The sequence below is a fragment of the Symsagittifera roscoffensis genome, chromosome 7 (assembly GCF_963678635.1).
Source record: "Symsagittifera roscoffensis chromosome 7, txSymRosc1.1, whole genome shotgun sequence".
Lineage (NCBI taxonomy): Eukaryota > Metazoa > Xenacoelomorpha > Acoela > Convolutidae > Symsagittifera > Symsagittifera roscoffensis.
The window spans coordinates 30,390,737-30,402,804 of NC_087068.1; the positions used below are offsets into that span (position 1 = coordinate 30,390,737).

General features: G+C 35.7%; 1 protein-coding gene across 1 annotated transcript; it reads left to right on the forward strand.

Annotated features, from left to right (window-relative positions):
- Positions 1-6,279: 6,279 nt before the first annotated feature.
- Positions 6,280-9,917, forward strand: LOC134851596 (homeobox protein HMX3-like). The gene is made up of 3 exons (XM_063867741.1): positions 6,280-7,611; positions 7,863-8,293; positions 8,902-9,917. The coding sequence occupies exons 1-3, from the start codon at positions 7,383-7,385 to the stop codon at positions 9,628-9,630; spliced, it is 1,389 nt and encodes a 462-aa protein (XP_063723811.1). The 5' UTR covers positions 6,280-7,382; the 3' UTR covers positions 9,631-9,917.
- The last annotated feature ends 2,151 nt before the right edge of the window (positions 9,918-12,068 follow it).

A 12,068-nucleotide genomic window follows, 5' to 3' on the forward strand; every position in this document is an offset into this window, starting at 1 on the left:
AAAACTTACGCAAACTTGCCGAAACCGCAGGATTTGCAGATATTTATACACAAGACTATAGCGGATATTTTGAAGACATTAAAGACTATATATATCTAAACGGTGAAAAATACCGACCACAAGATATCTCACCTATAAATATTTTTAGCTTTGTTACACTCAAAAATGAAATTCTTGATTTTCTAGGATGGCCCTATTACATCTTAGAAAAATTAACTATTTTATACGCAATGTTTAACTTTATAGGATTTCTTTTTTCACTTTTAAAAGGAATCTATAATACATGCGCTATACACACACAAGTAAATAAACAAGCAAGTGTAGCACGCATACTATTTGCAGGATTTTTTGGAATTTTTTCATCATCACTAAACAAAAATCTTTTAGACGCACAAATAAAAGAATACAACACAAAAATAGCAACAAGACAGAACACATATGACGAAGAACATAACAATGTAGAAATAACGCCCACAGCACCACAGTTACCACCCCTACCACATAACCATCCATTATACCTAGTCCCACGAAATTTTCGAAATTTAGCAATAACACATAATCCAAATTTTAGACCAACCATATCACAAAGTCCCATTCAACATATAATGACACATCATTCACTAGATGAAAATACATATGAACAAATTATAGAACAACCCCATACCACCGCTTTTCAGTCTCAAAATAATATTTTTTTCAGCCCACGATGAGCCGACAACTTGGATCCCTACACCGCTCAAATTCCCATCCAACCAACCTCAACACTCCAATTACAATAATTCCACATTTTGCTTTCCCGCCACCCGATTTCCCAACCAATAATGTAACATCAGGCATGAATTCAGACACTAATTCACATATCTCAGTTTTATACTCCATTTCACAACTCAATAACCCAAATATTGAAACCCCTGATGAATTTGCAGACTCTGAACCATCTCCATCCAATAATTTTCAAACCAACTCCTCAGTTTTTTCAAAACCCCCTTTTCAACCAATCCCACCAAATAACCCACTCCCATCCATTTCTACATCCTCTTATGCTTCACAAGTCACCCCAACCTACTCTTCATTTCATTCAGACCGATCATCCAATTCTCCAGATACTCCCCAAATCTCCCAAGAACTATATAATTTTATCACCCTACAACAACAACCCTTCCACTTTGAAAACCCCACTATAAATCAGATTTCATCCACAATAGAATCATCAAATCCACCTACCCCTACACCCTCTTCAGCTTATACCGCATCATTAGCACCATCATCCACATCCACCGAATCATCAAATAGCACTAATAGAGCTTATCGCACTTTCAAAAGAAAATTCTCAAACCATCCATTTCCAACAAAACCAGGAACAGCTCGTGAATATATTAATCATCCAAATCATACTAACACGAAAGAATTTTTAGCAATCACCTTACCTTCATTTCCACAATATACTTTGAACACCCCTAACGACACTAACGACACACGTAGTTTTGTAGGAGAACAAGTTTTAATGCCTACACTTCATTGGACATCATATTATCACTTTACTAACCCCCTTTGCCTACCTTTATCTAATACTCACATCGATATAAAAAGAAATCAAGACATGCTATATCGACTCACCACACCACTAACACATAGACAATTTACTTATATAGGTTATAAAAAGTCACTAAAAACATACACTGCACCCCGAGCTAACGAATATACGCTAGAATATTACGATCACAACATCATCCGAGCTAACCAAGACCAATTTTTAGATGATGATCGTTTCGCTAACCCACAAATCACAAAAAAATTCTTCATAAAAACACCATATGTATTTACACTCAATATATTTGATCGCAAATTCGACCACGTCATTTCTGAAGCACTAACCGACATGCAAGCTTACGAAAGTTTTAAAGAAAGATTTCAATTATTTTCACTAACCTTCAATTTCCTTGCACCACAAGAACGCGATTTGCACTGCTCACACGACATTATGTTACGCACTAAACAAACCCACACATATACATATTATCGCTTCATACAAAATCACTTTGATCTACACACCCCATCAAGACAACCACACCACCGTTTTCAATTTATTAACTCTAAATACACATCACCATTTTTTCTTAACTTCACATATTGCATCAAAGATACTAACCTTCACGGTATTCTTCGCAATTATGATCCCATAACCCAAATGTATATTTTTTGTCCCATCACGAAGACCTTCAACGCAGAAGAATCCAGACCCTTCCTTATCCCACATGAATTTATCCAACCTATAGAAATCCCGATATTAGAATTCATTCACAACACTAAATACAATCACAAATTATATAATCTCATCCAAAACACACCTTATGAGTTTGCAGTTGGCACTGAAGAACTAAAAACTATTAAAGCACTTCAATTGCTTTGGCCACTGCTTCAAACTAAAAACATCATTCGCATACTAGCAAAATTACTAACAAATTCCGACATAATACACGACATCTTCCCCCACGGTTTTTTCCCCGACGACTAACAGGTAAGTATAATTTATCATATTCTTCACTAATAAATTTGAAAAATACTAACCATTCTTATCCATGTCTTATTTAGATTTTTAGTCTTCATCCCACGATCACCTACAAATTCCACAAAAGAAAAATAAAAAAAAGAAAACTTCTTCAAATTCTTCAAAACTCTAATAATATTTTGCACTAGATAAATTCAATAAAAATCATACCAATGTAGTAAATTAATTTATAAATTATTTCCCTAAAAGCAGTAATTCTAATAATGATGAAAATTTGTAACTTAATTTTTCCCAAAAAAAAAAATTAGCAGTAAAATTGAAATTCTATGTAGTAAATTGATAAAACGAAAATGCAGTACTAACCTTTTGATATTTTCATTCACTCGCACAAGAATTCTATCCAAACTCGCACAGCTCGCCCACGAAGAATTGTTTAAATAATGAATTTCAGTTTTAAGTTTTCACACTCAACAACTCTAACACATGATAACAAGTTTCAAACTTTCCTTTAACCCGGTTGGAAAGGAATTATATACTAAACAAAACTAACCAACGCAGCTTACTAAACACCACAACACATAGAATAATAGCATGACTAAGAAAAGGAAACCAACGGTACCCAAACCGGATTAACCCAGTTTAAAACTGGATAATTTATTCTTTTAAAGACTATTATAAAGTCTAATAAAGAAATAATAAAACACAAAAAAGTCGAAAGACAAACCCATACCAAAAACAATTTGATTTTTGAAAAAAAGGACACAACCAACGAAACATAAGAAAAACCACAATAAACCCAACATAAAACGTTATCACATAACATGACCTCTCACAAAAACCGCACGAAATCATACTCCCACTCCTGGCCTAACCCACCAGAGAGGACGTCCTGAGCATGCTCTATAGCCGGCCTAACCCACCGCGCTACATCCACGCTTTGTGACCACACTTCTATTTTTAATAAGAGGTATTCAAGGGTGAGTAACTCTTCAAAATAACCGAACTAAAACAAAAAGCTTTTGTGAAAACAACTAACCAAAATCATAATTAAAACACCGAACTAATTAAAATTTTATAAAATGTAAATTATACCTTGCAGTATATAGATCAGCATACAACACCAAAGACGAACATCCAAAAGACAAAAGGACCCCACTACACTCGAAAAAGAATGGCCAACCACAATCAATATGCCGTCCACAATCACAACTCAAAGGATTTAGAGTACGACTTGACTTCGCAGAAAAGGACTTCATTGAACTAGACCAATGACCACCTCGATGTTCAAGTATACGTACAGATCCGAGTAACCAGGCATCCCCTCCACGCACAATCTCCACGCCCTTCCCAGACTAGGTTGAAGACAAAAGAAGTTCTCTACATGAAACAGAAAAACCTGTCATAGCAAACCATTCTGAAATCAAATTTGATTTTGTTGAGAAAACCCAGTCGTTGTCATAAGAAGACACAACGATTGATCCTGGAACTTCTCTAACAGGAGAACCCAGAAGAAATATGATGTTCGCCAAATACCAACGTCCATCATCCATCCTTTGAATTGCAGAAAAACTATTCTAAAAAACTCTGTAAAACCCGGATGGGTGGAACCTGATCTAAACTACATTTTATGATTGGATAAATTAGATATTTTACCACTGTAAAGTATTTAATATTAACCAATCATGATCCATCTAACTAACAACTCACTTATTTGTAAGTGCTGAAATTACTTGTAATTTCAGCACCAGAGAGATTTGAATTTAACTTAGAAATTAGTTGCCTCTCCAAGAGAACTTCAGCAGCCGCAATAAACCAGTATACCCTAGATCTATTGAGCCTAGCAGAGACTAGTTAAACAACCTGAGACTAGAATAGTATAATGTAAGATTAGGATCGGTATTAGACTAAGAAGTTGCACGAATCTATCCGGCCGGAAATAAGATAGCGTGACGAGCAGACGGTGTACCCTATCCGAAATTACTCTATGAGTTAAGACCATCGGTTATAACTCATTTAGGTCTATCTCCGGAGAGAAAAAAAGAGCGCTGAGTGCATACAAAAAGTTTTGCTGTATTCTGATAATAAGGCAGCCAAGTATCCAGTTATGACCTCGCCTGGTTTTAATTTTTTGTTCCGACCGTTGAAACCATCTTCTTGTTTTAGTTTTCTTAAATTTAGTTTTCCACGCAAAATCAGGTACTACAAATAATCAACGGAATGGGACAAGTGATATATTATATGAGCCCTTCCAGTCGTGAGTTTTCGTCTGATTTCCAGCTAGTAAAGCAAGCGAGTAGATCTTATCAATGAAAAGTATTTTTAAGTTGTAAAAAACTTAGCGCTTTCTTGGAAATCAAAAATTTTTAAAACATTAAAAAACTATTCTGCAAAAATATGAAAAAATTTTTCAGATGCATTTTTGTTTATTCTGTTTTCGAGGTCAACTATTGTCAGTTAGTTTTAATTTTTTATGGATCTGGCCGGGACATTCTGTGCTACTTACACAGCAACTAGCTATTTATATCGCGCTATGTCTCTACCTTCAAGTCATTTTTTATCATAAATGTTGAAAATCTATAAATTTTTTTAAAAAGCGTTAAATAAGTACTGATGCTATATTTGACTCTAGACGAAGCAGGAAACTCCTGAATGAATTTTTAAAAATCAGATCTCATTTTCTGCTTTTCTTTTTTCTTAAGAACTTCAGATCTAAGATATAAGGATTGTCTAATTAAAATTTTGAAAAAAAAAATGTGAAAAAAATCATGAAGAAAAACATATAATCTTCCTTAATATAGATTAAAATGATTTTTAATAGCTTGTGAAATATACCGGAAGCTATTTATTATAGTGAACAGGAGCTGATTTACGGAGGGGGGGCGGTGGGGTTTTCAAAATTTTTTGAAAACCCGCCCCTGGTTTTCGAAAAACTACTGAGAAAACACCATAATTTGGCACCAATTCACAGATATTGCTAATTAAATATTTTTCAATGTTAAATTCTAAATTCTGTTTCTTCGTATAATTTAAACCTCTATTCTGAAGATATTGAAGCGTGTTGCTCGAACGCTTTCGGACAACATAAGAACAACAATTTAAAATAACAGAAATTAAGGAATTTTTTCTGCTGATGTGAGGTTCAAGGAATACATAACGCTCTACTCCTGATTTCTATCTTCGATTTTTGTCTTATTTCCAGTAAACACGCTAATAGCTTTTAAAAAATACATCACGTGGCTTATTCCTCCTCTAGGCATGGCCCTTGGATAGTCCAGCGGCAATTAGATAGTCCATATATTAAATAGCCAGTCGTTATGGACGTGAGAGTTCAAATCGAGAGGTGCGAATTTCGTGTTTACATGACAAACTCGGGCTTCTCATTGAGCTGTGATCGGTCACGCTTTAATTTCAAGGAAAACCTCCGCTGAACTCTTGGGAAGTGCGTGAATATTGTTTGCAGCGAAATGAAAACATTATACAAACAGCTTTTGTAAGTGTTCGCACCGTTACACATGAAAGAAAATATCATTAGTGATGGTTTGATAGATCATCAAACGAGAGATCATAACTAGAGGAGTTTATCAAGAAATGATTTAGGAACATCAAAATCGTTCAAAATGTTGTCACTTTCACTCGACAAGTACTTAGTTTATAAACAGGTTTCGTTAGTACATGCATTTCAAAGTTGTTTACCAGGAACCACTCTGATCTTCAATACGAGCCCGTTTCTACTCTCAGAGATCTCTGACGTTTCGGAGTCGCTCGTAAAAACCAAGTTTAAACATATATCTTTCTCTGTATATTTTTTGAAGTCTGATTATTAATTAGATGATTTTATGTTCGCGGATATATGTGCGAAAGCTTCTGAGAGATCTCAATGAGGTATAATTGATATAACACAAGTCATTGAGAGCATAGTATTCTTAAGCGAGACATGAGTTAGTATAGAAACAAAAGAACTGTCTGCTTAGATTACCTGTAGCTGATTGGCTTTAAGTGGCTACTGGCTCCGTTTTTATTGGACACTCAAACATTCAAATTATCTTGTTACAATCGTTCAGGATTGGCTGAGAGCCCCAGGCTGCTTGCAGTCTTGATAAGTCTCTCTACTTGTTTGGCAGAAGTCTAATTACCACACTGCTTATTTGAGAGGGCTTCTTGTAAAGTTGTTCAAGAAGAGATTCCTGTCTTCTCCAACCTGATTCTTATTCCATTGGCTCCAAATGTCTGGTTTCGAGTATAACTTGGACTAAACTCGATGATTGATAATGAATGAGTAAAATGAGAGCTTGTTTAAAAAAGCAAATGAAACTAAATAAGACTGTTCATTCAGTAACATCTCTGGCTGAGCAGTTGTTGAGTTGGTCAAAACAAAAGAAGCTTAGCCGACGGCTACTCTCAACCACACTTAAGAAGGTACTACTTGTTAGCCAATAGATAACTATCATAATTTATCGAATAATTTCAAAGTATTTGATTGGTTCGCAGCACCATAAAGTGGTTCTGCTGCTAGCAGCTGATTTCTTTATAGTTTAATCTTTTCAATAAAGTGCTTCTTGCGCCGACGAAGCTTGGCTGCGCAACTACAAAACATAATCACATCATAGATAATCAGCCGCGGGCCGTTTCGTTGTTCTTACCTGTCCAAACTATAAATCTTCGTTCTTTTCATCAATCTAAAATTTATTCCACTTGGACTCGAAAACAACTATCGTCGAGATATCAAATTGTCATAAAATTATCATTGATTCATTATCGCTACAAGCTGTAAAAGCCTCTCAACTTTTGTGCTAAATCAAAAAGACTAATTAAAACTTCACTTGAAAACAACTCTTTTCTCAAACCAACTACATAATATTGCTCTCCAATTACGATGATACAAGCAAAAAACGCGGTCAGCTCTGAAGTTCCAGCTCGACAGGCAACCCCCCAGAAACCAAAATCGTCCCCCTTTCTCATGGACAACATTCTTTCCGGGAAAGGGAGCAAAATGGTTTCCGGAAAAAACGCTAGCGGATGCGAAGTGAATTTTGCGGGGGAAAGTTTTCACACCTTGCCAGTCTGTTCTGCGATGGACAGAAGTAGACCGATGATTCTCAATGGTAAGAAAGCTTCAGATAGTCAGATCTTCAGAAGAACTTTTCGAAAAACATGGCTAAGTTCGAACAGAAAAATGATTTCCCAAAATTCATAAAACCAATATCAATAGTTTTTAAAAGAATTCTTTGATTTTCATGATTTTTTTCAATTAATGATAGAAGAACTTGATAATTTACTCAATAGTAAAAACTGTTTAAAATTAGTTTGCTTGAACTTCATTTTTCAACAAAGTTGAAACATTTTTCTTTCTCAGAATCCCAAGAGACTTTGCGACGAGCATCCAACGAACTATCTCCTCCGATGACATCGCCGATCTCTTGCTCAAACAATAACACTGCAGTCCGCATGACGCCTATCTCAACGCCAACTAGCGGGACACCTCCTGCTTCCCTAAGCGCCGAAAAGTACAAAAGCATCTCTCCAACTCCATTCAACTCCAAAAAACAAATTTCGTATTCCCCGACTTCCAGTGACGTAATAGATGACGTCACCCATGATATAATAGATGACGACAATGACACTGAAGACGAAGACGATTCCTCGGATCTGAGCCGGAAGAAAAACCGGACTGCGTTCACGCCGCACCAGATATACGAGCTGGAGAAGAGGTTCAGATCGCAGAAGTATTTGTCGGCAAGTGAGAGAGGAGAGTTCGCTTTGTCGCTCAAACTCACAGACACCCAGGTACAGATTTAAAAGTCCTATATACTTAGGGTACCGCGACAACTCGCCAGAAAATACAACTCGCAAAAATTTAAGAAAAGCGACAACTCGCAAACTTTCATGATTAATTTATAACTTAAGAATTTCAGTTTAAGGTCGTTGGTGGGCGCTAGGCGCGCGTCAACAAATGTTGTATAAAGCCTTACCCTGTGTTGGCAAGCTCGCAACACGTTCGCGTGACTGCGGATGAAAGCATATTGCGAGTTCTCTTTTAATGCGAGTTACTTTTTATTGCGAGTTGTAGCATTACGTATCTTTATATTGTTTCAAAGCCATTACTTACCTACAAAACTTTTTCATTCAAGTCAAGTCTTAAAAAAAATAATTTTTAATAAGGTTTTAATGTTTTTCAATCAAAAGCGCTCAAAAAGTTCAAGACTACTTACAGAAAGTTGAACAAGTTTCAACATTTGTATATACAGGAATGAGCCAAAAGTTTTTCTCGTTTTCAGATAAAGTACAAGTAGAACAAGTAAAAAAGCATACCTGCTCGTTCAAAATATCTATGTTTTTTTGCTTCCAAGTTTTTTTGTGCTGAACTTTTGTGATGGATACAGTTTTTACTTTAGATCAAAACCTGGTTCCAAAACCGAAGAATGAAACACAAACGACAACAGATAGACGCTGAAAATTTGCAACTAGCAGCCTTGTATGGGCCTCTGATTCAACAGCAAGCAGCCGCCGCTTCATTCCTCCGGAACTCCGGGGCACTTTTCCCCGGACCCGGAAACGGTCTGGAACACCACCCTTTCATGTCACTTCCCGGGTCACCGGCGGCGTCTTTGTTCTACAACAATCCAGGTCAATTCGGACTGAGTCCGAACGAAAATCACCCCTCTGTTGGGCTACCGTTGTCGACTGTCTTCGCCAATGGATCACCCGCTCACGTTCCTTTGCCGACGCCTGTGTCCCGAAACTTCCCTGGGCTCCCCGGGACGACACCCAACATGACTCATCCACTCATTCCAAACATAAACTCAATCCCACATGAGTTTTTAAAACTGACCTCAAGTTTAGTTGGAAATAACCTGAACTTTCATAACCAGTTTGCGACAAAACCTCCGCATCAGATGCCGGTGTTTTCGTCAGCTGCCCAAATCATGTCACCGATAAGGAGCTGCAGCGACTCGACACCGATTTTGAACCTTCCAAAAATGGAACCAAATTTCGCAAGTTCAGATTCTCAGAAGTTGATTGTAACTAATGCTACCATGGAAAATCAGCAAACGGTCAAGTCACATCCAATTTTGACAGAAAAACTTCAAAAGCTGATCCAATGCGTCGTTCACAACGAATAAAACTTGAGCAAATTTTTTTGTCTAAAATTATTCAAAATCATTTTTTTTCTTTCAAATTCTCATAGTATGATTATCTGAATTATCATGAAAATTTTAAAAAAAGTTTTGTATCAAATCTAATATTTGCATTAAATTTGTTAGAACAAAGTTTTTTGCATTTTGCTCGCTTTCGCTTTTCATTCATCACTATTGAATTTTTTTTAAAAATGTTAAATTATGTCAAGAAGATATATGTAATAGATTTAAATTTACATTAGCATTAGTAGTAATTCGAGTTCTTTCCAAACTTTCAATTAAACTTGTCGGCTTCATTGCAATTGATGAGATTGATTAACAATCACTTAGCTTTTAAGTTTTATGTTGGTTTAATTTGACTAATAATTCAAGTCGCTCTGGTCAATTGTTTTTAAAAGTTGCTCGTTTTAACACAGAGAATGTAGTCTCTTTTTTGTTGAGCTTCACGGCAGTTTAAGTGTCTATTAGTTGAGCATGAATTTAAGTGCCACTGAGGCAGGCGAGATCTTATGTACTGACGTGCGTATTGAATATTCGAATCCATTTTTTTGTAACACAGCCTCAATTTTAGTTTGAAACATAAAGCGATAATGGGTCACAACTTTTTTTTTTTTCAGACTTTCAAATAAAGTGAAGAATATATGCTTAGTTGGGGTAGTTTTTTTTATCAAAACTTATTCTACAATGGGTATCGAACCTGGAATTTATGTGTTTTCAAGCGGGCGCGATGCTCACTATCCTAAATACGGGGATCGAAAACTGAGTAAACAGGTAATTGGGTCGTCTAAGAACCAAAAATAGGGAATCCAAAACTATTTATCCTTTTTTTTTAAAAAAAAGTTCAACTGAAACTACTGTAAAATTGAAGCAGAAGCTAATGCGATGCAAATTTTGAGCACAGAAATAGTTATCAACCCCACCCTGACCTGTAATAGCTTGAACCAAACAGTAACCGCATAGGTTTTATGATTAATAGTTGTGATTATTGTTACATCTTGATTCTTGATTCTTGCTAGTTAAGTTTCTGGCTACATCGACTTATTGTTCCGACTTTAGAAGAAAACGGAATATTTATGCTCGGTCTGTTTTTTATTCAGTCAATTTTCGCCGATCGAAATAATAGTTTTCAACAAAAATTTTTATACTTTTTGAAGATATCGATTTCCTGAGTTCAAATTCAAAAAGATATTTTACCTCCAATAACTTTTTCCAAAGTTTTGGGGGTTTAAAAATTGCCAAATTCGCCATGTTCTGGACTACATTATGCGCGCTTTGAAGCATTAATTCAAAATACTGAGAGCATAACGCGAATTATTTATGCGTAGCGAATTATCCCGCACAACAAAATCGTTCCAAATTGAATTGATGCTAGCTAATCGGTCGCATTAGTTTCGTAAAACTCAATTTTTTACACTTGCGCTTTCTTTTTGTCCAAAATTTATAGGTTTTCAATATTTTCGTTTCCCAAAAAACTATTCGATATGAATTAAGGGACAGTCAGAACATTCACGGCTTTGCCCTGATATACGAGCAGCCTTGCTGCATCTCAGTTCTCACACAAAAATTAGATTTTGTCGTGTCAGCTTTCCAGTTTTTTGATCTAGCAGTTTAATGTCGTCTGAGTTTCTGTGTACCAATTTTTTGCATACTCAATTTCGCAGCCTCTCTGAATGAGTTTTTGTTCCGACTTTCGATACGAAAGTAACGGAATATTTGTGCTCGGGGTGGGTTTTTTTTCTTCAGACAAGTTTCGACTTTTTAACTAACTATTTTTGACGGAATTTTTTTTAATATCATTCAAAAGGTATTGTTGTCCTGAGCTTAAATTTGAAAAGATATTTCACCTGTGATCATTTTTCGTGAAGTTATGAGGGTTTAAAGATTGCCATTTTGACCAATTTGGGACAATTAACGCGCGATATAATTCGCGCTATTAACGCGTGAGCGGAAATTTAATCCGTCTTATAAATTGTTCCAAATTAGTTGAACGAAGTTTATTGCCATAATTGATTTGTTACAAGGAACGAAATCTATCTTTTTGTACTTAATATGGCGTGTGGGGGGATGATTTTCTCAAAAAATTTCAACTTTTAGAAAAAAAAATTTTCATTTCATTTTCTTTCTTTTATTTTTTTATGTTATTACTGCTGCTCCATAAACCTTAAAAGCCAGTCGGAACAAAATCTCTCTTTTTGTGCTTTATTTGGCGTGTGGGGGGAAGATTTTCATAAAAAATTTCAAATTATAGAAAAAAAAAACATTTTCGTTTTATTTTATTTCATTTAATTTTTTTAATGTTATTACTGCTGCTCCATAAACCTTAAAGGCAGTCGGAACATTAAGGGCTTCGCCCTGATACGAGCAGTCTTGTAATTGTTTGAAAACTTTTTCCATGCTAAAAGCGTAATACGTACTATTTTCCG